Source organism: Ixodes scapularis, unplaced genomic scaffold (assembly GCF_016920785.2).
Source record: "Ixodes scapularis isolate PalLabHiFi unplaced genomic scaffold, ASM1692078v2 PGA_scaffold2__306_contigs__length_199485367, whole genome shotgun sequence".
NCBI classification, from domain to species: Eukaryota; Metazoa; Arthropoda; class Arachnida; order Ixodida; family Ixodidae; genus Ixodes; species Ixodes scapularis.
The window spans coordinates 59,910,466-59,936,123 of record NW_024609857.1 but is presented as its reverse complement, the minus strand read 5'-3'; the positions used below and the strand labels follow the sequence as shown (position 1 = coordinate 59,936,123).

General features: G+C 44.4%; 1 protein-coding gene across 1 annotated transcript; it reads left to right on the top strand.

Moving 5' to 3' along the window:
• Positions 1-44: 44 nt before the first annotated feature.
• Positions 45-24,550, top strand: LOC8030750 (pre-mRNA-processing factor 17). Its single transcript, XM_029987486.3, has 12 exons — positions 45-219; positions 644-730; positions 3,329-3,458; positions 8,118-8,347; positions 9,195-9,291; positions 11,670-11,884; positions 12,503-12,650; positions 13,608-13,723; positions 14,260-14,470; positions 14,927-15,027; positions 19,116-19,159; positions 24,283-24,550. The coding sequence occupies exons 1-12, from the start codon at positions 49-51 to the stop codon at positions 24,458-24,460; spliced, it is 1,728 nt and encodes a 575-aa protein (XP_029843346.1). The 5' UTR covers positions 45-48; the 3' UTR covers positions 24,461-24,550.
• The last annotated feature ends 1,108 nt before the right edge of the window (positions 24,551-25,658 follow it).

The window sequence follows — 25,658 nt, the reverse complement described above, 5'->3', positions numbered from 1 at the left end:
AAATAGAGTATTTTTATTTGCTGCGTACCTTGAGGACTGAGAGTTAAAATGGCGGCAATACTGTCGCTTTGCGAGTACGCTAGCAGCGACGACGATGATTCTGCGAAGAACGATGTTTCGGTTGAAAAACCAGACAAATTTCTTCTTCCAAAATCATCGTCGATCATATCCCTTCACAAGAAATACCAGCTTAACGCGGCGCCAGATGTTGCTATTAAGGTAAGGATGAGAACAGCGCTTGACGAAAGCCAACGTGCTGTCGTTGTGAGGTCGCAAGACGGATTGTCAACTAAACAGGATGGGAGGCACTCACTTGATCGAATGACGTTTTAGCGAACGCCCACGTTTCATCGAACGACACTTTAGCGAATAGTCGGACGCCGCGAAGCGGCGTTTTCGGGTGGGCCAAATGAGTTCATATTTTTGTAATGAGTTGCCGCAGACTGTCGCCGCGAAGCGGCGTAAAGCGCAGCGCGACGGATGGGTTAACGCGCGCCCCCGTTATTCGCTAAAACGACCATTCGCTCAAATGTCGCCGTTCGCTAAAATGTCATTCGCTCTTGTGATATGGACCCAAACAGGATACCCACGTCTGTTAGCGCCCGATGCGGGTCCCTTTGTGATTTGTGTTGTCTCTCTGTAGGAATCTGTCTGCGGTGTCAAGCCAGTGGACCCGAACAGCAAAGAGCTCATGTACAATCCGAAGTTTGAAAACCTCTTCGCTCCAGTCGTGAGTTGTATTCTTTTCACTGATATCTGTGCAATGTCACCATCAGGCTGATAATCACTCTTGATGGTGTCACAGTAATGTAAAAGGTTATCTTGTAGCCAAAGTTTTCGAGTACCAAAAAAAAATGCAAAGCATTTTTTTTTTTTTCTTACAAACATAGTAATGTTAAGATAGAGGTTAAACATTAGAGCAGAGCCGTGTATGAGAGCGTTTGGTCAATGGGAGGCGCGAGCAGAGCCAGGGCGTGCACCAGACACAGAAAAAGGGTTTGACATGCTTTCTTGGCCAACCGGAAGCTGAAAAGAATCCCCTAGCAGTGGTAGCGAGAAACAGTTTTAATCATAGGTATATGGTTTTAATAAGCGCATAAGAGTTAAATGTAGTAACCCTTCATGGTTGAAAATAGGGTGCACATGATGTTGCGATTATGATCATGCAGAAAGGTGTAAGAAACGAATGTGTTACTCAAACTGTGTTTTGCTCGGACAGAGTGTGACCACGCAGGCAGCAGATTCCCGGCCCTCGGTGCCTGGCGTACGGATTATGTCAATGTTCTGCAAGTCTCACTCTTCCACCAAGATTTTAGATGACCATGATGGAAACGTCATGTGCACCATATTTTCAGTCACCGAGAGTTACTCCGACGCACTTATTAAGTTTGTTTCTCGTGACCACCACTAGGGTATTATTTCCGGCTTCTGGTTGGCCACATTCGAATTAGTGAAGACGCATTGAAACGCACCCAGCACGCTTTCGGCCAATGGCGCCTCCTCATTTGTTTCCTATAGTTCTCAACGAATGGCCAAACTCTCTACATATACTGCTCTGCAATAGAGTAAAGATACACCTTTTCCACAAGGGCGCAGCCATCTTCAATGTCGTCACTTGTGGTATGCGGTAAAACATAATTTTGATCTCTCCACGCCACTGGAAGGTGTTTATGAAAAATTGTGATTGTCTCAAATTCTCGTTTTGCCTCACCTATATTTTCTCGCATATTCCAGGTTGAAATGCTATATTATTTTTTCGTCCCGCATACCAGGTACGGAACCCACGTGACTGAGGACGACATGAAACAAAAAACGTCTATACGCACATTGTCGTGCACCTTGACCAGAAATGGCTATATGCATGACGTAGAGAGCTCATGCCATTTGGGTTACCTTTTTCGTGCAGTGACTGGATCACAAGGAAGCGCGTTAACCCACCCACCTGCCTGCGATCACGCTGCTTCGCGGCGGCAGTCTGCGGCTGCTCATTAGAAAACTATTAACCCACTTGGCCCCCCCCAAACACTCCCTCATTGCACCTCCAGCCCACATCCCAAGTGCCGCTGTCCCCCATTGTACCTCCATAAGGTTCGCTTCTGACGGGGAAACTTTCTCAGAAATTTGGGGTTGCTGACGGTTTGTTCCCTAGCTTTCCCTAGATCAACACAAATTGCTGAGATCGGGTCCGGCTTGAAACAATCGAGCAACTCGGAGCAATTTGAAGACGTTAGAAGCGGCAGCAGGCCAATCAGGGACGCAATATTTTCACGTGATACTGTGCCGGTGATGATGACAACCAGGGGTTTCCCCAGGAATTAAAATTTGGGAATGTGTTTGGGGGGGGGGGGGGGGGGGGGGGGCTAAGCACACGGAGGCAATTTCTTTTCTGTTTTAGGTGGCGCCCTCAGGCGAACTAAGGGGGGTGTACACCTCCCTCTAGGGGGTGGGTAGGAAAATCACTGTTGACAACTAAAGTATTGATTCTAATTTATAATTGACCAGTTTTTTTTAGTTTTTTTTTTTAAATAAACCGTTTCACAAAAATGAGTTAGTATTGTCAACGCCATTTAAATGTATAAAAACACTTTTATAGCACGTAACTGTACGTCTAAGTAGTACAAGAAAAATAAAATGTAATGATGATAGCGAATAGCCGCAATCGGTTGCTGCGTGTGAACGGGGACGGCCCGTGTTGCTGGTGTTGCGACATCAAGTTGCTGGGAGAAATTGCCTCGGCTGAAGTGGGCCTAAAGGGAGTCCCACACCATTTAATTCAGCAAAGTTTTGTGGGAAACATTTTTTTTTTTTTTTTTCAGTGATAATTGTAAAAAAAGAAATGTCGTAAATATCACCGAATGAACACAAAAAAAGGTTTGAGGAAAAAAAAAAAAAGTAAGCCCACTCTGTGGATGGAATTTGGGTTCACTGTGTATGAAGCAGACAACTTTTCACTAAGCTACGCCACCGCTTCAGAAGCGTGTTTTGACCATTTGTTTTGTACAAGACGCACCAAGTTTTGCGTCGTGCATATAGCCATTTCCGGTCGAAGAGCACAACTTCGTGCATATAGCTTTACTCTAAAGGGGTATATATATATTAAAAAAAAAATTTCGAAACTGAGGTCTATGTGTTTGTGTTATCCCCCGAGAAACCCTACTCTAAGTTGCATTCCTTGATGTTTAAGGAGTTTTTTTTTGTTTGTCTATTGCAGTGTTGAAGAGGCATTGTTGCTTCTATCAGTTATCATTTGCTCTTGTCAGTTATTCAAACTTTACCCCACACAGTGATGTCTTCAAGGCAACTAACTTGCGTGCACTATTTCGTATAGGTGGGGCCAGAGAACCCCTTCAAAACACAGCAGCAAAAGGCCTTCAAAAACACCCTAGCTGGTTATGTGGAGCCGGCACATGTCAACGATTTCCATTTTGAGTCTCAGAGGCTCACGTTCAGCAGTTTCGGTAAGAGGCCTTCCACTTTCTAAAATCCAGATGTGTGCCTAGTGTGACACTGCCAATATAAACAAACGATCACTGTTATTTTTTTTTTTTCTCATAAAATCAAAAAGTTGCCATCATAACTGCTAGTATGGTGGAAAGTACTGCTCTGGAGCACTAACTTCAACTGTAAAATTTGATCAGTGGTAAAGTTTGATTAAAGTAAAGTATGAAAAAATGCCAATGTCATGTTTGTGCCAAGAGTGCCACATAGTGTACAAATGTAGAAGACCTAGTTCCTTCATTACCTTCGAGAAATAGTCTACATATTTCAAATAATGCACATACTAAGTTATTTTATAAGCTACTATTATAATAAGAGATCCTTTTAAAGGCCTACCTGCAGTTGAGATTGGGTGGAAAGGAAGGGGGGGGGGCGAGTTGATTCTTGATAGCCCCAGGCAAATGAGCCAAATCAAAGAACTTCCTATTGAGTCCTCCTAAACATCTTTTTTACCCATTGTAGCTTATCTTGTCCCCTGCAGTTCTTTTCTTTGTACTAATACCGGGAGTGTTGTATAATACACTGGTACCTACAGCTGCTTCTCTTCATAGCTATCTGACTGGTTCCGAGCGGAATAACACTAGCACCTGTTTGCTGCTAAATCTGCAGCATTCACTGATGTTGCAACAAAGAGGCATCCCTGTGCTTTTAAGGCTGCGGTCTCACGGGCGCCATCTTGAACAAGGCAGTAGTTCAACCACCAGGGCAGCGATGCACGTCCGTTCACGAGCATTAATGTTTGCGCATGACACCAGCATTCCTCGTTCACATCTGTACATCTCGGCAGCCGTGTGACACGGCTCAGCTCCTCCCGAGTTTCGCACTGTAATTCACTGTAACTCAGGGTCACCGCAGAAGTGTCTTTTGTGCTATCTTAGATAAACAGCCTTTGTTATGAATGAAGGACTCGATTTTTCTTTTTTATTTGAATTCTTACTGGGAGCAGAACCATATGTTGTTGTCTTTCTGATTCTGTACACAAATATAAAAGACAAGATATGTGCAGAAGTGCTACAAAACCAAAAGTGCTAGCAAGTGTGTTTGTAATCATGTAGAACCTTTATTAACATAGCGATGCAAACAATACAAAATTGTATAGAGAATGTAATTTATAATTTGCTCTAAACAGTTAACAACTAAACAGTCCTGCTTGCGCCCATGTGGGGCCTGCAGTATATGTAAATAAATAAATAAATTTCAAAGTGCTCTTTTATTTTGTAACAAGCTTTTAATTGTTTTCCTTCCCCCTGAATCCCATTGTAACCATAGCATTTTTTAGATATTTTATTAAGCCACATTTTTATGTTGTTTTCCTTGAGTCTTGTGTTGCATGCAAGAACTCGTATCAGAAAGATATCTTCTAAGCTCTGCGATCGTGCTCGTGCCTTGCACGCCATTGTTGAACTCTGGAGTTCCTCCTGATATTTCTAGCTATATTCTAATCATAGCGATGCCAGGAGCTCTAGTGTTCTGATATCCTTATAATCTGGCAATGGATTTCCTTTTAGCATATTATAGTATGATGTGCTACAAGAAACTCCACCGGCATAGTCACAAACAAAATTATCGAGGAAGAAAACCTTTTTCTGCCTCCCCAGAATGGGACACCACTGGGCATTTGCTTCTATAGCAATCTACAGTTGCTTAGAAATTATTTTTTTTAAATCTATAAATTGTTCAATCGAGGATGTTTAGCAGCTGCCACTTTGCAGCAGCTTACCAGAAGGGAGCCACTGGCACACAAAGCTTTTTTTCTTTGGGCGTATGACCGAACCATACTGATCAAATGGAAATAAAGATTACCATGTAATCGAAAAGCAATATTGTGGTAGCCGGGATTCAAGCTCCTGGTTGTTTCCTCATAACCTGAAAGGTGTGGCAACGACTGCACCACTCCAATGTTTTTTCACACGGCATCACACCACTTTGTCATTCCACATTTTCTATCTGTCTCGCAAATGCTCCAAATACAGAATGTATCGAATCAGAAGTGTTCTAGAGCAGCGGTTCTAAATCTTTTGTCCGTTGCAGACACCCTAACCGGCTCAGAGGACATTCAGAGACCTTCACTGAGTACAGTATTGATAATGAGAAAGCACACATAAAAGGGCACGGGAATAAGGACCAGAAAACGGTACTATATTTGCAGCTGCTCAAATTACGTTATTGGTTCTTGAAATGAACTGGCACTCGCAGTACACGGTCTGTGTGAAAAGTATCTTTGTATGTTTAAACAAGGCTGCTGATATCAAGCTCATTGGAAAAATATCTAAGTCGTAAGTCTGACTCAACATCATCCTGTTTTGTGACTTTGATTTGATGTGAACTAGTGCAGAAAACCTGGCTTTAAACAGGAAGGTCGTTAAAAATGGCAGCAAGTCTTGGTGTTTTCTCGGACATGTGAGGGCATTACGAAAGCACTCGCCCTCACAAATTGGTAGGGTGCATTGGGAGAACACTTGTTGCAAAGATGTACTGCAGAACAGCTCAAGCAGCGTGTCGTCTTCTAGTGGCTTTTTCTTGAAATTAATTAATTATCCAGCCTGTGTCGGCACGGAGATTGCGAAAGTATTCTCTCGTTCTTGCTCTCAGGGACTGCAGTTGCTCTTGAATCATGGTCCTCAACTTTCTTGGCAGCTCCACTTCGGAGGACTCTTCAAAACTATTCAACTGGGGAAAGGAGTCTAAAACCTTGTTTTCCATCTGGCTGCTTCAAACATGGGGGTTCTTGATAATTGCATCGATCTTGTCATGCACACTGAAGATTGTGACTGCTCCTCCCGTGAAAAGACAGATTGAGTTTGCCATTTCAGAGTCCTCTAATATACACAAACCACGCTGAACACTCTCGAGGACCCTTGGGGGTTCCGCAGACCACGGTTAGAGAATCGCTGTTTCAGAGGCACATGAATCTGCATGAAACGCGGTACTTTATTTTTTGGCATGTCGTGCTCCTTGTGTTCCAGAGATCAGCTTACTGTTGGCCCTGCCACATGTATGTGCATTTTCTCTTGTTCATATACAGCTTTCTTAGACATCATTGCCGCGGCACATGCTTAAAAATGCTGGGAATGTTCTCCGGGAATATGTTAGATGGGACTCGTAAAATATAAATATGCAGTAGTGTAATTAGACTTTTGGAAGCGTATAGTTGTTATTCTATGGCACTACACTTTTCTTTTTGGCATTGAATCTTATGCGGAGCACAAGTTTGTCTGCTTCTTGCACAAAGGTGCGATGAATTCAGAATGCCGAGCTGTTATTGGCGGATTGAAAGAAGTAGTGGGTAGATCTAAAGGCATCTGGGTATGGAGGTCTAACCACTATCTTTTCAATTGGGGCTCGGCGTCGTTCTGACGTTACCGCAATGCCTGCGCAAGAAGCAGACGACTTGTTCTCCGCATAGGTTACATTCACAAAATTATAAATTTCTGGTTTTCTTAACAAAAGGCTGTAATCCCCAATTTTGATATTTTCTCGCAAATTCTATTTCACGTAATGTTCCAGAAATTCGGCCATGTACGGACTGTAAGCCCTGTACTTGATGTCATCGCACTATGATGGGGGTCATTCCTGCTTGTTTTTGACCAGAAAAACAAAAGTAATAGTGCACAATGTATGTTGCGCATATGGCCGCTCTCAGCAGCAAGGCCGTCATAATGGCCGCTTATGGGACAATAATGCAAGTCTTTATACTCGGTTTTACATTTAGTACACAACCAGTACGACACTGTCAAAGCTGCTGGCTCGAGTACGTGGCTTCATCTTGCGGCTCATTACCGCATACTCTCGAGCGAATGAGACCTCAGGTGAAGTCACGCGCTCGCACCAGCACATTGACAACGTTGCACATTAAGTGTGAAAGGGAGTATAGTCTCACTTAAGGGACAGATAGCAACAACCAATGCCATCCAACTTGAAGCATGTGCAGCACGCAAGTGCTTGAAATTGGTGTTGGTTGTCGGTGCTATGTGCAGCCTTTTATCACGAGTCCAGAGCACAGAGCGAATGGTCGAAGTGTGTTTTTTTCCCATACGATGATGAAGACTGCATTGAAGCGATGAAGAAAACGTCAATCATTATATGCATGTCATTCCCTTATTCTTTTTAGAGTGCAACTGTTAGGCTCCCATTTCCGCATTTCGCGCCGTCGCCGTCGCCGTCGGCATAACTGCCCCGCTAAATTTAGCCGGAGATTGAACTGGTGTTGAGGTCACGTGACGTCAATTTTCCTGCTAAATCTAGTGGAGAAGCTGGATTTGTTCATCGGTGACATGACACAAAGTCATGTGGCATCATTTTCCCCGCTGAATTTGGCGGCGGGGAAACTGAATTGGTGTTGAGGTCATTGACGTCACCGCAACGCAAGGTTTTGTTCACTTCGCACGTCCCCCAGAGACATGTCACCATGGTTCCCGTAACCGCCACACACGTCTGCAGATGGCCAATAATTTGTTTTTTCCTTTGCGATTAATCAGCAGAATAGCCGTTTTTTGGGCCAGGTGGCGCATAGTTTGTCGCTTGTGCCCAGATAAACAATATAAAAAATACAAACTGCAAATTCTTTCAACATTAAAATTGTTGCACTACCCCCTTCACTGAATGTGATCTTTGCGCAGGTTATGCCCTAGACCCTACTGCTGATGGCTCGATGGATGAGGGCCACCGAATGATTGGTTCGTCCGACTCTGCGTCTTCGAGCAATGCGGCCACTGTCTTTGAGAAGACGAAATCCAGGGCTGGCGACAAGAGAAAAAAAGTAAAGAACAATGACCCCGCCGACATCGAGGGCTTCTCCGGTCCCTGGGCGCCCTTCCAGGATGAGAAACGCAACCTCAAGCCCACAGACGTAAGGTTACCGAACTTGTCACACACAGCTGTCCGGCAATTCTGGCAATTCGTGCTGCAACTGTGTGTCGCAACCGTGTGCCAAAACTATGGACTGACTCTATGGACCAATTTTAAGGACAGATGCTCTGTGAGAATCAGTGCAATTATATGTCTAGGCAGCCATTGGTGCATTGGAATAGTTCAATTTGAAGGGCCATCGGTTATGTCTGAACATATGGTCCCACCAGAAGGTAGAAACTGATTGTTAATTGGCATTGCTGCAAATGTCTTTTCATTGCCTGTGATGTCATGTACGTAATAATACAGGAGAATTGAGCAAGTACAATCTGTTGCAGTATGTACACTGCTTGGCCCTGTATTGGTACTGCCTCTTTTGTATCCACTATTTTTCATTTTTGTGTGAATTTGAAAAAAATCTATCATAGGATGTAGGTTTGTGCATCTAAAAATCGGACTTGGATCTGCAGTTTAAAAAAAAAAGTATAGTTTATCACCTCAATTTAGGTCAAATGTCTTTCAGGAAGCAATGTTTTGGAATGCAGCTCTGCAGCATTCTAAAATATTGCTTCCCTCTTTTTCCACAAATTATTATTCATTAGGGTTGAGTATTGAATTGGGATATTATTGTAGTTTCTAAACAGAAATAGATTGGCACACTTTTAAAGTGTGACTGTAAAAATAACATTGTTATATTTGCGTGCTAGTCAGGTTGCAAAAAGACTAGGCTAGAAAATTAAGACATGGAAAATACTGCATTGCTTAATTTGTGAGGCTTATTCAATGTATTCTTGAAATCGGGAATTCTCTGAGCAAACATGCAAGACGTCTCGTCGCTTAATTTGCAGGAGGAACAGGAGGAGTTGGACGAGATCATGTCCAAGCGAAACAAACGGGGTAGGCGTGCAGAAGAGAAACCCATGGAGGAGAAGACTGTCCTTCACAGTGAGTATTCCTCAGCAGAATGGTCTCTCCACATGAAGGCATGACCAAATTTTCTCATGAGGCTTACTATGTCCCGGATGCACTGTGTAACCTCTTGCCTACTACTATAGTCACGAGCTTGATTTGTGCTGCTACTCCCAAACCATCGAACCTGACCATTAGTCTGACTTGGATTTTGGTTTTCTTGGTTTCAGTGCTTGCTTCATGTTTTCTTTAATAGATGGCACCATCATCAATGTTGTTTGTTCTCAGTGGCGTAGCCAGGGGGGAGGTTTATGGGGCTTCAGCCGTCTCCCCTTGAAGTCCAACCGACCCTATAAATAATATACTGAATTGCACAGGCATTTTGACCCCCCCTCCCCCTCTCCGCACCCTGACTCATGGACATCCCAACCACTTCAACACTTCAACCCCCCCCCCCCCCCCCTCCCACCCCAGGTCATTTGGTTGTTCTAAATACATTGTCGCCAATGAAATGGCTTAAATATGGGGTCTGCCTTAGACGAGAAAGACACACAAACAATTTTATTTACAAGTGACGATGCTTTTCTATTTCTGATGTTTTGACACAATGATTTGAAGTGATATTTGGATAACCGGTGACAGGAGCAAGACAAACTGCAAATGTGACGAGCACTTGGTGACTGATTCTCGACCATCCTAGCCAGTAGCAACTGTGTCACACAGTAAAAGACCTCTGAATCAACATGTTTGTTTGGCTAGGCATGAGTGTTATGTGCTATGAAGAATTTCATATAATATCTTGCTTGTTTCAAAGAAAGTTTTTTTTTTTTTTTCTTGGGAAAGGCATTTGGTATGCTAGCAGTCCAAAAGGTAATAAGAAAGACTATAAGTAGGCATACTGGTGACTTGCCCTACCCCCAAATATTTTGATTCAGTGGATGGGCATTGCTAGTAGTACACTCAGCCCTCGCAAATTTGGACTTACTTCGACTCCAACAGACCTGGCTTGGATGCAATGTAGGGAAGTTTGCAGGAAGAATTGGCAAGAAGGATTACTAGAAAAGCAAGGGAAGCATCTGAGAACCAGATCTGAAAGGCGAGCGTATGTGGTTTGTGTCCCTTACACTGCCACTCCCACAATATCTCGTGCTAGGTGCCACAGTGTTTATCAGAGTCGGGCCCATTCCAACCTGCGCCCGCGCATTTCGTGTACAGGGAAATTGCACAGCTCCTGAGGTCTTTTCTGGGAGAGCGAGAGTAAGCTTCATTATGTCAACAGGCCACTTTTGCAGCAATGCCATTCATAATTCCATAGACCAAGGATCGTCCAAACTTTGCAATCTCTGAGAATGCCTCTCTCTCTCTCTATCGTTGGTCGAGGATCCCCTCTCAGTCTGCGTTCGTCCAGTGAAGCAGTGCAACAATTGATGACTCAGATCGACGGCCGAGGCGAGAGCGCCGGCCTACGAATCCCCATGTGGTGGGTTCGAATCGTGGCCGAGGTGCCCGCAATCTGACGGAGGCTTATTGCGGAGAAGGCGCCGCGTAACCGAGCTTTCGGTTGCACGTCAAAAGATCCCCAGGTGGTCGAAATTAATCCTCAGTCCTCCGCTGGGGCGTGCCAGATGCCCGTCATTGGTTTGGCACGTAAAACCCCCAAATTTGATTTTAGATCGCCGGCCGAGAAAGTTTGGGAGCTCAGCTAATCTGGGGAACTTGGTATGAGACCGAGTTCCCCAGATTGCCATGGGAGAACCCATGGCATACGGACAACGGAAGTGCGTTGTGCTTCCACTCAAGTTGACTCCAAGCAACGCTGCTTTGTTTGGATCGATCGTGACTGCCTCGGTAATCTAGGGGTTCCGTTTTAGCCTCTAACCTGCAAGATGTAACGTTCACACCCTGGTTGGTCTTTTCCCCCGAGGAATCTGTTGTGTTCTCCAACTGCTTCAGTTTTGGAGGTGGACGAATTCGGTTGTAACGCATATTAAATGTATTGATCGGTTAGGAAGGAGGGCCGGAGCATGATCTTTATAAAGGTGCCGGCAAGGACTCCTTGTCGTCATTTTCCCTGTCTTTTTCCCGTCTTCTCTCTTCGGGACCTCCTTACTGTGCATTCCTTTGCTGACGCTCTCACCTGCTGTGAGTAGTCAACACCATTAGCTGGTAAAGAAGAACAGTGGCTGGAGACATTGTTTTAGGCTTCAAAAAAAGCTCCCTCTGCGTGGTTTTTTTCGAGCGACGTCCAAAGATTGGGGAGAAGCGGGGGGAGGGGGGGAGGTAGCCGCGCCGCGTTTCTCACTGCTGCCATGGCGGGCAGCTACATAGCGCCTTTGAGTCCTTGGGGCGTTGCTCGTGGCCTCCCTTTTTTTTACAACATAAAGCCCCTGTATTTTTGTCTTCTCACGTCGCAGTCAAGGACCCGTACGACTACCAGGGCCGTTCGTTCCTGCACGTGCCCCAGGACGTCGGGGTGAACCTGCGGTCGAGCGAGCCCCCCGAGAAGTGCTTCCTACCGAAGAAGCTGATCCACACCTGGTCGGGCCACTCCAAGGGCCTCTCGGCCATCCGCTGGTTCCCCCGCTCCGCCCACCTGCTCCTCTCTTGCTCCATGGACTGCAAAGTCAAGGTCCGTCCCATTAATACTTTTTCACTGACTTGCATCGTGCTCGTTACAAGTGCCGTATTTTTCGGACTACTTTCTGCACTTGTATAGTTCGCACCTGTAGATAATCTGCACCACATAAAATGTCACCCTTTAAATATTGGTATAGTTCGTAATCTAAGTAGATGCCTACAAAATATGGTAATCAAATGACTTGTAACCTTTTACTTTTTTGAGTGAATCATTTGATTATGTTTATTAGGTAGTAATCAGAAGAGTAATTTTAATATTTTTTGAACTCATGAAATGAGTTGTAACCGTTACTATCCTTCTCCCACCTCCTCTGTCACCTCAGAGTTGTTTATCATTGCTGATGCTGTGTGCAGGCTGGTATTGTCAAGGACTCTGAGCGTTATCAGGTTAGAGATGGTGTAAAATGTTTGTGTTTTACAAAGTGATGAAAACATTTTCTTAGTTTGTGAGCTGACATCGGTGCAAAACTTGAAACGTAAGTTAAGGACCTACAAAGATTTCCAAGAACAATCTAACTTCCTTCATTTTTGTTTTCTTACCCGTTTAGCCTCTCGTCAGCCTTTCATGCCTTTGGCTGCCGCCAAAACATTTTGTCGCAATCCCTTGCAGTTGTGGGAAGTCTACAACGAGCGGAGATGCATCCGGACATACAGCGGCCATCGGCAGGCCGTGCGGGACATTGCCTTCGACAACAAGGGCGAGCGGTTCCTGTCAGCCGGCTACGACCGATACGTCAAGCTGTGGGACACAGAGACAGGTACTCTACCATAAAATCCCTTTCCCTTAGGGACGCCCACCCAAAATGAAGTGATAAATGGTGGAAAACGTGGGGTGGGCTACCTTTAAGGATGCGACAGCAAAACGTGATAAAAAAAAATAGCGATAAAACACTGGAGCATCTGCTACCACCAACGTGAAATGGGAACTGATACTGCCAATTGCTGACACAGAAAATTTGCTTTTCACAATGTGAATTTCAATTGTGAGCTTCAGTTTCTCCTGCAAATCAAAAAATTCATATTGTAGCATAAATATTTGGCAAAAAAAAGTGTTTTTTTTTTTTGACGAACATTACTTTTTAGACATGTCTGTCCAAACCAGGTAGAAAAAAAAACAAAAACAAACATGTTTTCCTAGGTTCAGTGTCTCTTTAAGTCAGACCCAATTGAGTTGAAGCTGGTGGTGACAGCAACAATTACTGGTCATTGCCATCAATGTAATGTATCGGCGTTTAGCTGCGCCAGGTTGGGTGACGCCTTCTCGTGTGCCAGGCCCAAAGGTTGTCAATCTCTGCTGCAAATTACAGTCTAAGCTCGTTATAACAGACCTTGATTTTAGCCAAGATTTCGGTCTGTTTTAAATGGAGTATGTTGTATGCAGATTTAAACTTGAGTCAATGGTATGTAGAGAAAAATCAACCAAACTTCACAAATCGGTATGTTATATCCAAAAATCTGTAATAACCAGGTCTGTTGTAATGAGCTTAGACTGTATTAGAACTTATATTTGTTCCTTGCCACACGTACGCATATGTGTGTCACCTTTTGCCTCCTCTTGTCCGTTTTCCTGTGTGAAATAGCAGACTAACAGCTACGTGCAAAGTTTGACATTTAGTTTTTTCGATTTTGGGTTGTTTGCTGTCACACTCATTTTTAATGGAGGCACTTTTCACACTCATCGTGCTCAGCTCACCGTATAACTCATGCACTTACAGGCGAATGCGTATCGAGGTTTACTAACCGGAAGGTGGCCTACTGCGTCAAGTTCAACCCCGACAACGACAAGCAAAACCTGTTTGTGGCCGGAACCTCGGACAAGAAGATTGTCTGCGTAAGTCCTGCGGAACATTCGAAACGATCGAGTGTGCCCACGATTTCTTTGAGCTGATGTAAGAATGCTTGCCGAAGTTTGAAAGACCTCAAACAGTACACGACTTCATTTTTGCAAAATTTCTGACTTTAAAAATATTGTCAAAAATTTTTCTCGCAAATATATCAACTTGTGGCAAACGATACGTTGCACATCACACGAAAATACAAAATTTTATGCCTGCGAAAGGTTCACGAAACCCACACTCCCCAAAGTTCGCAAAATATTGAGCTGTGAAGATGAAGTCTTTTAGTACTTTTTGGCTCCTGAGGCCTCATAGCTCTGGTCGTAAAAAACTTCTCCAGCAAACAAACTGCCCACTTGGTTTAGCCATTAACAGAAGGTATGTGCAGAATGATTAGGGAGGTCGCACATTGCCTAATTGACCAGTTCCTTGTTTTTCACATTTGAATGTTACATCAGCTAAATTTACCAGCCCCTGCCTTCACGGTGCCATGCTTGCACGATGCTTACTCCCATCCACGCTTTGTCCACAGTGGGACATAAGAAGCAAGGAGATTGTGCAAGAGTATGACCGCCACCTGGGAGCCGTGAACACTATCACCTTTGTGGACGACAACCGTCGCTTCGTCTCCACCTCGGACGACAAGAGCATGCGCGTCTGGGAGTGGGACATTCCTGTGGACATGAAGTACATCGCCGACCCCTCCATGCATTCCATGCCTGCCGTCACCCTTGCCCCCAATGGCAAGTACCTGTTTTCGTGACTTTGTTCTTGTGCGAAGTCGAAAGTGCAGTGTCTTCACGAGCTAGTCACCGATGGCCCTAGGAACGCAGGATCTGGCTTGTTACGTTCTTCTTGCTTCTTGTTTTGCGATTCGTGCCTCGGTGTTCTTATCGGCCAGCGCTGCAATCTCATTAATTACTACGGAGCGACGATAAGATGCTCTGGACTGGCCACGCCCTGCGGGCATTTTAATGTTTTTCCCGAGAGGATGCCCCCATTTTGAGATGAGATGCCCTTTCAAGTATAACTAGTTCCTTTTCCACGTGTCAAATGAAGGGCCAAGTTAGCATGGTCTGATGCATGTAATTTTAGAGTGCGACGTTTTTTTGTGTGCAAGCAGTGTGCGCATTTTAAGTTTCCTTTGGCGAGGCATTATCTCATTTGTCCAATCCTTGCACAATCTTGTGCGGCTGCAGGCAAGTGGCTTGCATGCCAGTCCATGGACAACAAGATCATGATCTTCTCGGCACTGAACCGCTTCAAGCTGAACAGGAAAAAGACCTTCGAAGGACACATGGTGAGTTAACACTTTTTTTTTTACACAGCAGAGCTGTTAAGGACTGGTTTCCCCAGTTTCGTGTCCGTCACCAAATAAATGTAGACACAAAACTCTGGTCAGCTACCGCCATTCATGAGCGACAACGGCAACTAGACAACCGGCTTGCCGGTTGTCTGGTTGTTGCTGTCGCTCATAGATGTCAGCAACCTTTCCAGCCTTTCCACTCTGTTTTTCACCAGAGTAGAAAGGCTGAATTTCTCTAGGCGTCGTCCTAGAAGTCGTCCTCGAGGTCATCCTAGAAGTCGTCCTTGAGGTCGTCCCAGAAGTCCTTGAGGTCGTCTGAGAGGTTGTCCTCCAGGTCGTCCTTGAAGTCGTCTTGAGGTCCTAGATGTCGTCCTTGAGGCCGTCCTAGACGACGTCCCTGAGTTCGTCCTAGGCATCGTCCTCGGTAGTCCTAGATGTCGTCCTCTAGGCGTCGTCCTTGAGATTGTCCAACAAGTAGTCCCACCATAGTTTCGCTTTGCTGGCGTTCCTTTCATCACCAGAGTTGAAAGGCTGAAAGTTTTCTGTTTGCTCTCGATGACATGTGACCAGGGGGGAGAATAAAAATCTATATGAGTTAAGTCGTGACTTAAAGGGGTACTCCACCGGTTTTTTCATTGTCTCCGATTTGCTTGAAATTTTGCTAAACTAACCAACAAACATTGCTAAAGTAGTATCCCAAATATTAGGTCAAAATATTGTTTTTTCGCGAAGTTATTGAATTTACAGTTTTGGTCTTCACTATGTTTTTCAAGCTGAAAGTCCCTACTGGCAACAACAACAAAGTGACGTCAGTGGAAGGCAGGGGTTAACTTTTTGGACTACAGAAGTTGTTCCCAACGGATTTGACGCAGTTTCTTGGTGTCAAATGAGTGCTTTGGAAGCTCGCTCCCATATCCGCGCTCCAGCACGGAACAAATGATTGGCATATTCTACTTTTAGACTACTTGCTCGACTGGCAAGCCTGCCTGCCACTGACGTCACGGCACTGAAAAGTGCGCGAATATTTGAATATTGGTTTTTGCACCATTTTCATTTGCCGATTTCACAATACCTATTATGAATTTTGCGATGCTGAATAGCATACCGGAAAGGCTAAAGGCTGGGGAGTCAGAAAATATAGTTAGTTGAGGTAGCTCAAAAAATCGGTGGAGTACCCCTTTAAATCAAACCCTTCCCGGTTTTCTAATGATAATTTAACTCAAACCTTTTCCACACAAATAATCTTCAAAATATTTCACTATTTGTCTATCCTATTTGATGAAATAGTTATAGCAGGTTGAAAGTGAATAAAAAGCGGTGCTCTTCTAGGCAAGTGAATGTGTTGATCGAGCTTTCGTTCCACCTTCCACTTCATCCGTCGGTTGCGTAATGTCCTATTGCAAGATCAGACAGCAAAAGGAAGAAACAAATGCAAGAAAAATAATGTCGCATTGCAAGGAAATTAGACCAGATTACATCCATAAAAATGTTTAATGGGGCTGGAGTTCAAATTTGTGGTAATTCTTTCCTTTGCATTCATTTTAGTGATCGGATAGATTGATAAATTAATCTGCCATGCTCAAAATTCATCTGGTGATAAGGAATCACTTTTTTCTAGCTACAGTGATTTAAAGGGCAACTCCGCTCAATTCCGAAAAATTTAGGCTTCCATGTGATTCAAATTCACAAAGCACTACTAAACAACTCTACGTCTTTGGGTTCGCGAAATGTGGAATATTATTTGTGTAATCCTAATTTAAACATCAGCAGATACTGAAACCGAAACTTCGGTTGCGTCAGGCAACATTGGTCTCAGGTCGTCAGAGTCATGGCCACGTCTCGTCGAACCACGTGGTCTTGTGACGTTCGGGAGGAAGCGAGAAACAGAACACGCGACGCAAACACGTCTTTTTTTTTTTTTTTTTGACGCGGGCAGGTTGCTTTGCATGGCGTGGACGGTGATGGCCCGGGGGAGAGGGGGAAGGGGAGAAGACGAAAGAGGAGAAGGAGAGCGGAGAAACAGACCGATAAGCGCGCAGGGCAGCGCAATAGCGCATCAGTGTTACGGTGATCACGTGGACGCCGTTCAGCCAACACCGGGAGGAGAAACTCATGACGTCATCGTTCAATTTCGCTCTGAGAAGTAAAAACAAACAAAACATGAGAATGACATAGTCACGCCTCTGTTGTAGTGGCTCAACGTTGGCCGCTCCAACTCCGTGGCATTGACTGCGCTGATGATTGCGCCTCACGCCGCACGCTAGAGTTGGCAGATTTCGGCAACTTCGCTCACTTGATGGTTTGCTGGCCAGTTTATTAAATATATAGACGGAATTAGATCGTAATATTTGACACGGGGTCTTCCTATATGATACTGAAGAGGGCTACATAGTTTTCTAAATATCAAAAATGAAGCGGAGTTGCCCTTTAAATCAAATTTGTCTGATGTAAATGAAATAAATCTAATTTGAATCGATGCATCTGTTGTTTTCTTTAATTATGACTGTTTTTTTTTTTTTTTTTTTTTTTTTTTTTTTTGCTTTGCATGTGACATTTATTTCACTAAGATATTGACCACTTAGCCGCATCAAGCTTCTGTCTGAGCCTAATAGAAAAGTACAGTGCTTGAATCCTAGGGAGTCCCTTAATCTTGGAATCTTAATGCCGATTCACACGACAGACTGATCTGCGGACAGATTGATCATGTGACAACACGTCCGTGGTTCGTCAGTCTCCCAAGCACATCCACACACGGGAGATGACGAGCAGACGCCAGCGAAGGTGGACCGAACCTGTTCGCCATGCCACAGTCTTGCCATACTACAACACTGCACTGTGTCACCATTGTTCGAGAGAGCAATCTATGTTTGCTACCGCGATAAAGAATCGTATGGTGCTGTTACGTACAGGGCAAGACAGAACACCGTGATAAGCTTCGTGCCATTACCTTTAGTAACCCAAGGCAAGACAGTGGCTTTGGCGTAGAAGCGACAAAGTTCTGGGCTCACGGAGGAGCGTTTTGAGATGCCTTCACGCACTCCACGCTCGTGCTTAAGTACTCCACAGCCACAAGAAGGGTCTTAGTTCTCGGTGAGAAGCTGATTGGACGTGCAAGACTTATTACGGCGTGCTAAACGAGTTTTGACGGAAGCTTCTTGAGACGGTCCTGGAGGAGTACCGGACCTCTGTCGCGTCAGCCAGGCAAAGTTTCTGCCGTTTCTCTAACGCGTGAAACCAAGAATCGCGCGACAAAATGAACCAGCAAACGCGCAAAAGACAATGCACTACTTTTGTTTTCAGCGTCCGAAAACAAAAAAAGCCTTCTACCTTTGCCAGACTAAATGCTTTTCAAGTCAATCTTGCGCCAAAAGTCCGCAATTAAAAAGACACTCAACCTTTTCAGTCCACGGACAAGGCACGGATCGCAGGAACCGGTGACGTGACGATCACATTGTACATGGTCCACAGACGAAAATCGCAATTCGGTCCATCGTGTGAATTGGCTATTTGGAGCACGCTGAAAATCCCTGCATATATAAAGCAAATTACTTAAAAAAGTAATTTAGGGAATGCCACAACTAGTGGATGACGCCAGTGCCAGTTCTATTTCACCGAGGTAATATTTTGTATCTTTATTGGGTTTCTTGTTATATTAAATACCAAAAACCACTAGTTATACAAGGCTTGCAGTTTTTTACTGATGAGACCGGTTATATCGATGTCGGTTATAACGAAATAGCAGCTACAGCGATGCGATCACGATTACCCATTCCCTTTCGCACTTCGTTATAACCGAAATCGGTCATAACGAAATAGTGGACATAGCGAAGTGATTTCTGATTCCCGTTAACTTCGTTATAACCGGTCTCAACAGTACCTAGGAGCTTGCCAAATATAGTTCCATATGTGAAGCAGCATTTATTTTAAGGTTATCTTGCCGTTGGCTTTCTCTTCTGTTGTGCGCTAGACTTTCCTTTTGTTTTTGCTCGTCGTCGATATACCATGTGGGCAAAGGGGGAAATTGATTTATGGAAAGTGTATTTCTGGTGCAGGATGTTTATTTATAATCTTGTGCATTTTAGGTGGCTGGTTATGCCTGTGGCCTGGACTTCTCTCCAGACATGAGGTGAGTTGGTCACACAAGGTTCAGGAAATTGAATAGAAGGAACAGTTTCTGTGTGCAACAAGTAATTATGCACTGTCTGTGAGGCCAAAGTAGAGATGTAAGGTGGTAAAACTACACGTTGAAAGTAGTTACCAAAACCTTCGTCACAGCACTACCTAGTCACAGTTCTCCAAAGCAGTTGTGAGTATGAAAAGAATAAGACAGACAGATGCACACCTACAAAGTATCCATATGTCTATTCTTGTTTGTTTGTGTTTTGTGCTTTCACATTCAACTGTCTGCCGATGCATTTATTAGAGTTTACTTGGTCCCACACTTTGTGTGAGGAATCCAGTATGCTAGGGTCTCAACTTCCCTCATACAGTCAAACCCGTTTATAATGAACAGCAGGAAACGCTACGATCTCTTTGATATAGCAAGCACCTAATTCGATTAAACAAAAACCATTTACAACGAACTTCCACGATGCGTTCCTTGTAAGGTGAGAGCTTCTCTTTCTCTCTCATCTCTGCTTCTGCTTTGTAACAACGTGCTAAAAAGGTTTTTTTTTTCTTTTTTTTTTCTTTTTTTTTTTGCATGTGTTTTTTGTTTTTTTAGTTTATCTCCCCTTTTGAGTTGCTCTCTTCGTTCGCAACCGTTTTGAGATAAAAATGTTTTTGTTTTTTTTATATTTTTTAGCATTGTCCCCTTCTGAATCGCTTCTCTTCACTCAATTTTGTCCACGACTTAAGCTTTTAAAATTTTCTTTCTTTCCCACTTTTTTTTTTTGGGGTAGGGACAGGCTAGAAGATGATTGTGTGTTTTTGGAAGCCTTCTTGCGGGGGAAAAGTTTGATATAGCCGATATGTTGTTCGTTATAAAAAGTATACTTGTTACTTGCATTTTTATTTGAATTTTCCGTGAGTTTGATATTGACAATAATTCGCCGTATGTGTGTTCGTTTTAAACGGGTTTCACTGTACTTCTGATCGCATGCCTTTTATGTCAGGCTGTCCATAATATTTTATATAATAATACGAATAAAAATTTATTTCAATCAAATAATATATTCGAATACTGATTGTGAAAGACTCTTGGTGACTCCAACTCAAATTTTTTCCAACCTCTTTCCACAACTTTATGTTTCAGTTGCGATATTTTTTAAATATACCTTTACAGCTTGATGCTTCGGCCACTTGATGTACAGCTTTGTGATGAAACATGAAGTTGCAAAAGTAGATACAGTTGTTTATTGATGACTGTATGAAGAATTTAATGGAAAACTTATCTGCATGGAGCAGTGAAAGGAAGTCACGAAATGTTTTGCTGGAAACGTCAATAATGTGGATACTATTGCATTCTCACAGTTTTGTAACATGTTTTGTTGTATTCCTTCCAAAAATGTACTATTCTGCTTCTATATTCTAACAGCTAACTACATGTACTCTCCCCTGTTATGTAAAACATGACAATGTTGCCAACAATCATTTTTCAGGGTCGTGCTTACTGAGAAATCTTATAAACAATCTGCTGTCGGGAACGAATGAAACACGAATAAGAAGAGCATGTGACCTTCGATACATGCTACACTACCTAGAGGGTTGTAGCAACTGAAAGAAAATGTGAAGCGGAGAGGGGGGCTGTGAGGGTGAGCAGAAGTACCGTATTTATTCAATTCTAAGCACCCCTTTTTTTTTTCCTATTCGCGATGCTTCACGAGAGTGGGGGGTGCTTAGATTCAAAGGGCACTAAATGTTACGAAATTTCGGCAAGAAATATTACTCTCTTTTAAGTAAAATAAAAGGTAAAATAGAGCACGGAAGATACAACAAATACGGGAGATTGTCGCTCTACTTGCTGGCACATCTTACAGCACACCATGCAGCATGCTTCACTCGATCACTTTCACTCGACGACAAGTCCTCAGGGCATCCGTCCAAGCTGCTGCTGCTCCAGCTGCTCTTTGTGTCCCACAAAAGGTCGTCCTCAGATCCGTCAAGACTGTTAGTTATACAACACTTCTTGAAGAACTTGATGACAATGCGTTCTTGAAAATCAGCTCCCGCTGCTTTCTCCATCGAATCACACTGGACCTGTCCACGCCGAAATTCTTAGCAGCGCTGTGATTTCCATTCCCCTCCGCAAAGGAGATCACTGTTCTCTTGAACTTGTACATATAGGATGTTCTCTTCGCACTCCTGCTGACGCAAGACTGATGAAAGATTGACTAAAAGCCGCCGAAACAAAACTGCCTCCCCGACGCCGACGCTCCTAGAGAAGAAAAGAACAAGCAAACTCGCCTGCTCGCGCAGCGGTGCGGCTCACGGGCTCGCGTCCGCGCGATTCATGTGTCACCATCAATCAAGTGATACTTAAACTGATTTGCAGCTATCAATGTTACCAACAGCTCGGCGATCACTGTCTTTTCTTCCGCTGAAGAACGGTGGCGCACCGCGCTCGGATTTTTAATCGTGCTCAGAAAAGGGGTGCTTACGTTCGCATACAAGCTTCTTTTAGAGCACAGCTCTTAGGCGCCCGTTTCTGGCTTGAGCGGCGTCGCCGTCGCCGTAATTGCACAGTGCATTATGGGACATTATTTCCCATGATGCAACACGTGGGGAAGAGGAGGGAAGGAGGAGGATGAGGGGGAGGGGAGGAGGAGGTGGAAGAGGGGAGGAGGAGGAGTAGGGAGGATGAAAAGGTGAGGAGAAGGGAGGAGGGGTATACCCTCCCCTTGGTCCCCGTCCTCCCCCCTGTTCAAGAGCTGCGCTCTAATTCGGCGCTGCTGGGTGTTGTAAACGTCTTTCTTTTTTTTTTTTTACCGTTCTAACTGGATAACGGGGGGAGGGGGGGGTGCTGCTGAGAACTGCATAAATATGATACTTTACTAGAGAAAATACATCTCGCTTCGCAATAATGCAATGGCCTTGGCGCTGACAGATTTGGCATAGTTCATGCAGTTGGATGCGCCAAAGCCCACGGGGTTTTCGGCTTTGATTTGGGAGTGGTGTCTATCACCATCAAGGAAAACCCGGCAGTTGGGTGTTTTGTGTTGTCCAATGAGTATTCCTGCTTCTGAAACGTAAAACAGCACAAAATGTTTTATTTGGCTAATAGATTGTTAGAAGTGTGCCTTCATACACATTCTGTATAACCAGAGTGGTTAGAAGTGATTTTATCTCATCAAAGTGATTTGTGTGTTGTGTGGGCCCGTGAAAGGGAGAGACGTTAGCACGACCCAGGGCGCGTAGGGGGTAGCACTCGATTGCTGGGCCTGCTCGGATAAAGGTGTGTTTTTTCTGTGTCCAGCCTGTCTTGTCCTTTTTCAGGTGAGCAGTATGCACTGATTCCCACGGTAGTGGACTTTTTGTGCATTTCGGAGGAACACTGGCTGGTGATGGTGATCGTGCCGGAGGAGCTTCTTGTGGATTCAAAACTTGTGTCCAACCAGTTTGGTGGGAACGGCGCTAAAAGACTAAGGACCAGGAAACACACAGGCAGAATGCTGACTTACAACTGAAAGTTTATTGCTGTGGAAAAACAGAAATAAACAGAAAAACGGGGAAGGAAAGAGAGCGAAAAAAATTGCTAGACGATCACACGACCTGATGCATTTAGACAGCAGCAGCTGTGCCTCTTATTCGACGATGACGATCGATTAGCTTTGTGCCGATCATGTGTCATACAGTGACCTGATATTGGAATGATGTTGCATTGATTTAGCGTTGATATGTTTTTGATGAATAATTGATTTTAAGGTCATGATGTGTTTTCCCACCAAACTTAGCAGGGAAACGGAATTGGTGCATACTAAGTCCCGTGACGTCAATTTTCGCTAAGTTTTGCGGGGGACCTGAATTCGTCTAGGTGCCGTAGCATCAGATCACGTGACATCAATTTTCGCGCCAAATTTAGCGGGGTAACTGAATTACTGCAGAGGTCACGTGACATCAAATTTCCGGTAAATTTAGTGGGGATACTGAATTGGTGCTAGGTTCCCCAAAGGCGTTCTTTGCCTTTGGGGAACCTAGCTGTTCATTGTAGTAGGTGTGGCTGCTCGCCGTCATTTCACGACATTAAAATTTTGTCTCGACACAAAAACAAGACTGTGTTAGAGTGATAGACGAAGCATATTTCATGGTGACTCATGGAGCGGACTCGTGTACGAGCACTCCTTCTGTGCTTCTTGTAGGTGACGAAGTAGATTTCACTAAAAAGTGTGGCAGGTTTGTGTGGCTATGTAGTGTGGCTGATGCCGGATGTTATCGGTTTGCTTCATTGTGTTCTCTTCCTTTCCCCCTTTTTGTGTTTACTTCTGTTTTTGTGCAGGAATCAACCTTTAGTTGTAAGTCAGCACCCTGTCTGTGTATTCCCGTTCTGGTCCTACGTCTTTTAGCGCTGTTCCCACCAAACAAGTATGCACCACCAACTAGCCCCAAACTATGTGCCTTGTTGTGTCCGACTATACACAAACACGCAACTCTGACGTCACACCGGTGCTGTGGTGCCGACGTGGGCATGGTGCAGACGTTTCACTTCACGTGAATCTGGTTTCTGCACATGCGCAGTGCCCACACCTGGGGCTCTAATCTGGACATTTGGCAAAAAAATCGGCGAAAAAAATCTGGCGGCCGTGATTGGCCAACGCCGCACTTGACCTTAGCGCCGGATTTCTCGTCGACTTTTTCACCAAGTGTCCAGATTAGGGCCCCTAGTGTGGGTAAATGGAGACTTGTTTGAAAACAGCGTGTTGGTCTATAGTAGCACAATGTGCATGCATTCTCGGGCCTGGTGTTTTCAAACCATCGGGGGAGGATCTGGCGCTCTCTAGGTGCACTGTCTAATGCAGATGAGGGAAGTAGAATGTATTCCCCTTCGTAAAGTATTCTCCATTCTGCGGTTCTATCGGGGTCTAAGAAGCGCAACATGTATCGAAAGCCGCATGCTTTGCCATTTGTGTTTTATTGATTTCCGATAGCACAACGATGGTCCCGCTTTCCATTCCTCTGTTTGTACTCCCGCTAGCTCATTCTTTCTGGAGTTAAGTTCAAAAGACCAACAGATGCGTTGGCAACCTGGAATCGTTCTTCATGCCGGCTCCGTCATAAGCAGAAACTGAGGTGGCTATGGTACACTTGTCGCAGCTACCTGATCTCGGGAGATGCAGACGGCAAGCTGTACATCTGGGACTGGAAGACCACGAAGCTGTACAACAAGTTCAAGGCCCATGACGCCGTGTGCATCGGTGCCCTCTGGCACCCCCATGAAACATCCAAGGTGGCCACCGCCGGCTGGGACGGCACCATCAAGTTCTGGGACTGAGCCAAGTTCCAACGACCGGCTTTGGTCTTGGTCACACTGAAAGTGCCATGAGGTGTGATGCATGTAAATAAAACTCTCTTGTACATTTTAGAACGGCTCTCATATGTGGATTCTGTCTTTTTTTTTTTTTTTTTTTGGGGGGGGGGGGGAGGAGGAGGAGAGGGGGTGGGGGGTTCAGTGGCCAAGCATGTGAACCCACCGCAGTTCGAAGCATTTGCACTGCAGAACCAAGAGACCCCCAAGTTTAATCCCCACCTCTGCCCATTTTAGATTGAGTTAGCATCAAACTGGCATAAAATCGCATATAACTACTGTATGATGCACATTAAAGACCCCATCTACGTGGCCATTACATGGTTTATGGAAGGCGGGGTCATCCCCCCACTCAAAAGCAAGTTGGTAGGCCACTGATTGCTTCGGAATCCAAATTTGCAACCTCGCAATTCCGAGGGTCGAAATTGTTAACACTTTTATCCTCAAAACTAAAGAGACAAGGCTTCAGAGCCCGACAACAATGAATTTGTGAAGGGAAGTTTCGAATCACTGAAGTTAGAAGAGCAGAAACAGGTTAGGTGGGCGAACAATGAACCGAGCCAGGCGAGCCTGTCACTGCCTAAAGCAGAGTGTCGAACCGATATTTTTATCGGTTCGGTTCGGGTTCGGGTTCACGGCTTTCGGTTCAGTTCCGGGGCGCAAAAATAACGGTTCGAACCGGTTTGAACCGCTAAATTGAGAATATATTTTCTGCGTTGTTCTGTCAATAGGCACTATTTAGGCCATGAAACTAACTGCTGTTAACAATCTGATTTTTGCGAGGACCTATTTTTGAGAATTTCGCGAGTCGCCTACAATTCGCGAAAAATGGGTCCCGCGAACAATTTCGGTAAAATGTAAACAGATTGAAATTTATAGTGAGATTCCACCGCGTCGAGAAAATTACAACCCACGAATTATTCCAAAACGTCAGCTTTGACCTAAATCGCGAAATATTGAGCCCACGAAAAATAAGTCGTTTACAGTATATAGTTTTCTTTTTTTTTATCGTTTGTTCAATCCAGTTTTATTTTCAGGTACAAAAATTATAAAATTCGGTTAATTATACCTACACAACAAGAAAGGAAAATCTCCATTAACATGCCTGACGTCGTGTTTATACGACTCAACCTCCCTTCGTTTACCAGAGTCACATACATTGTAC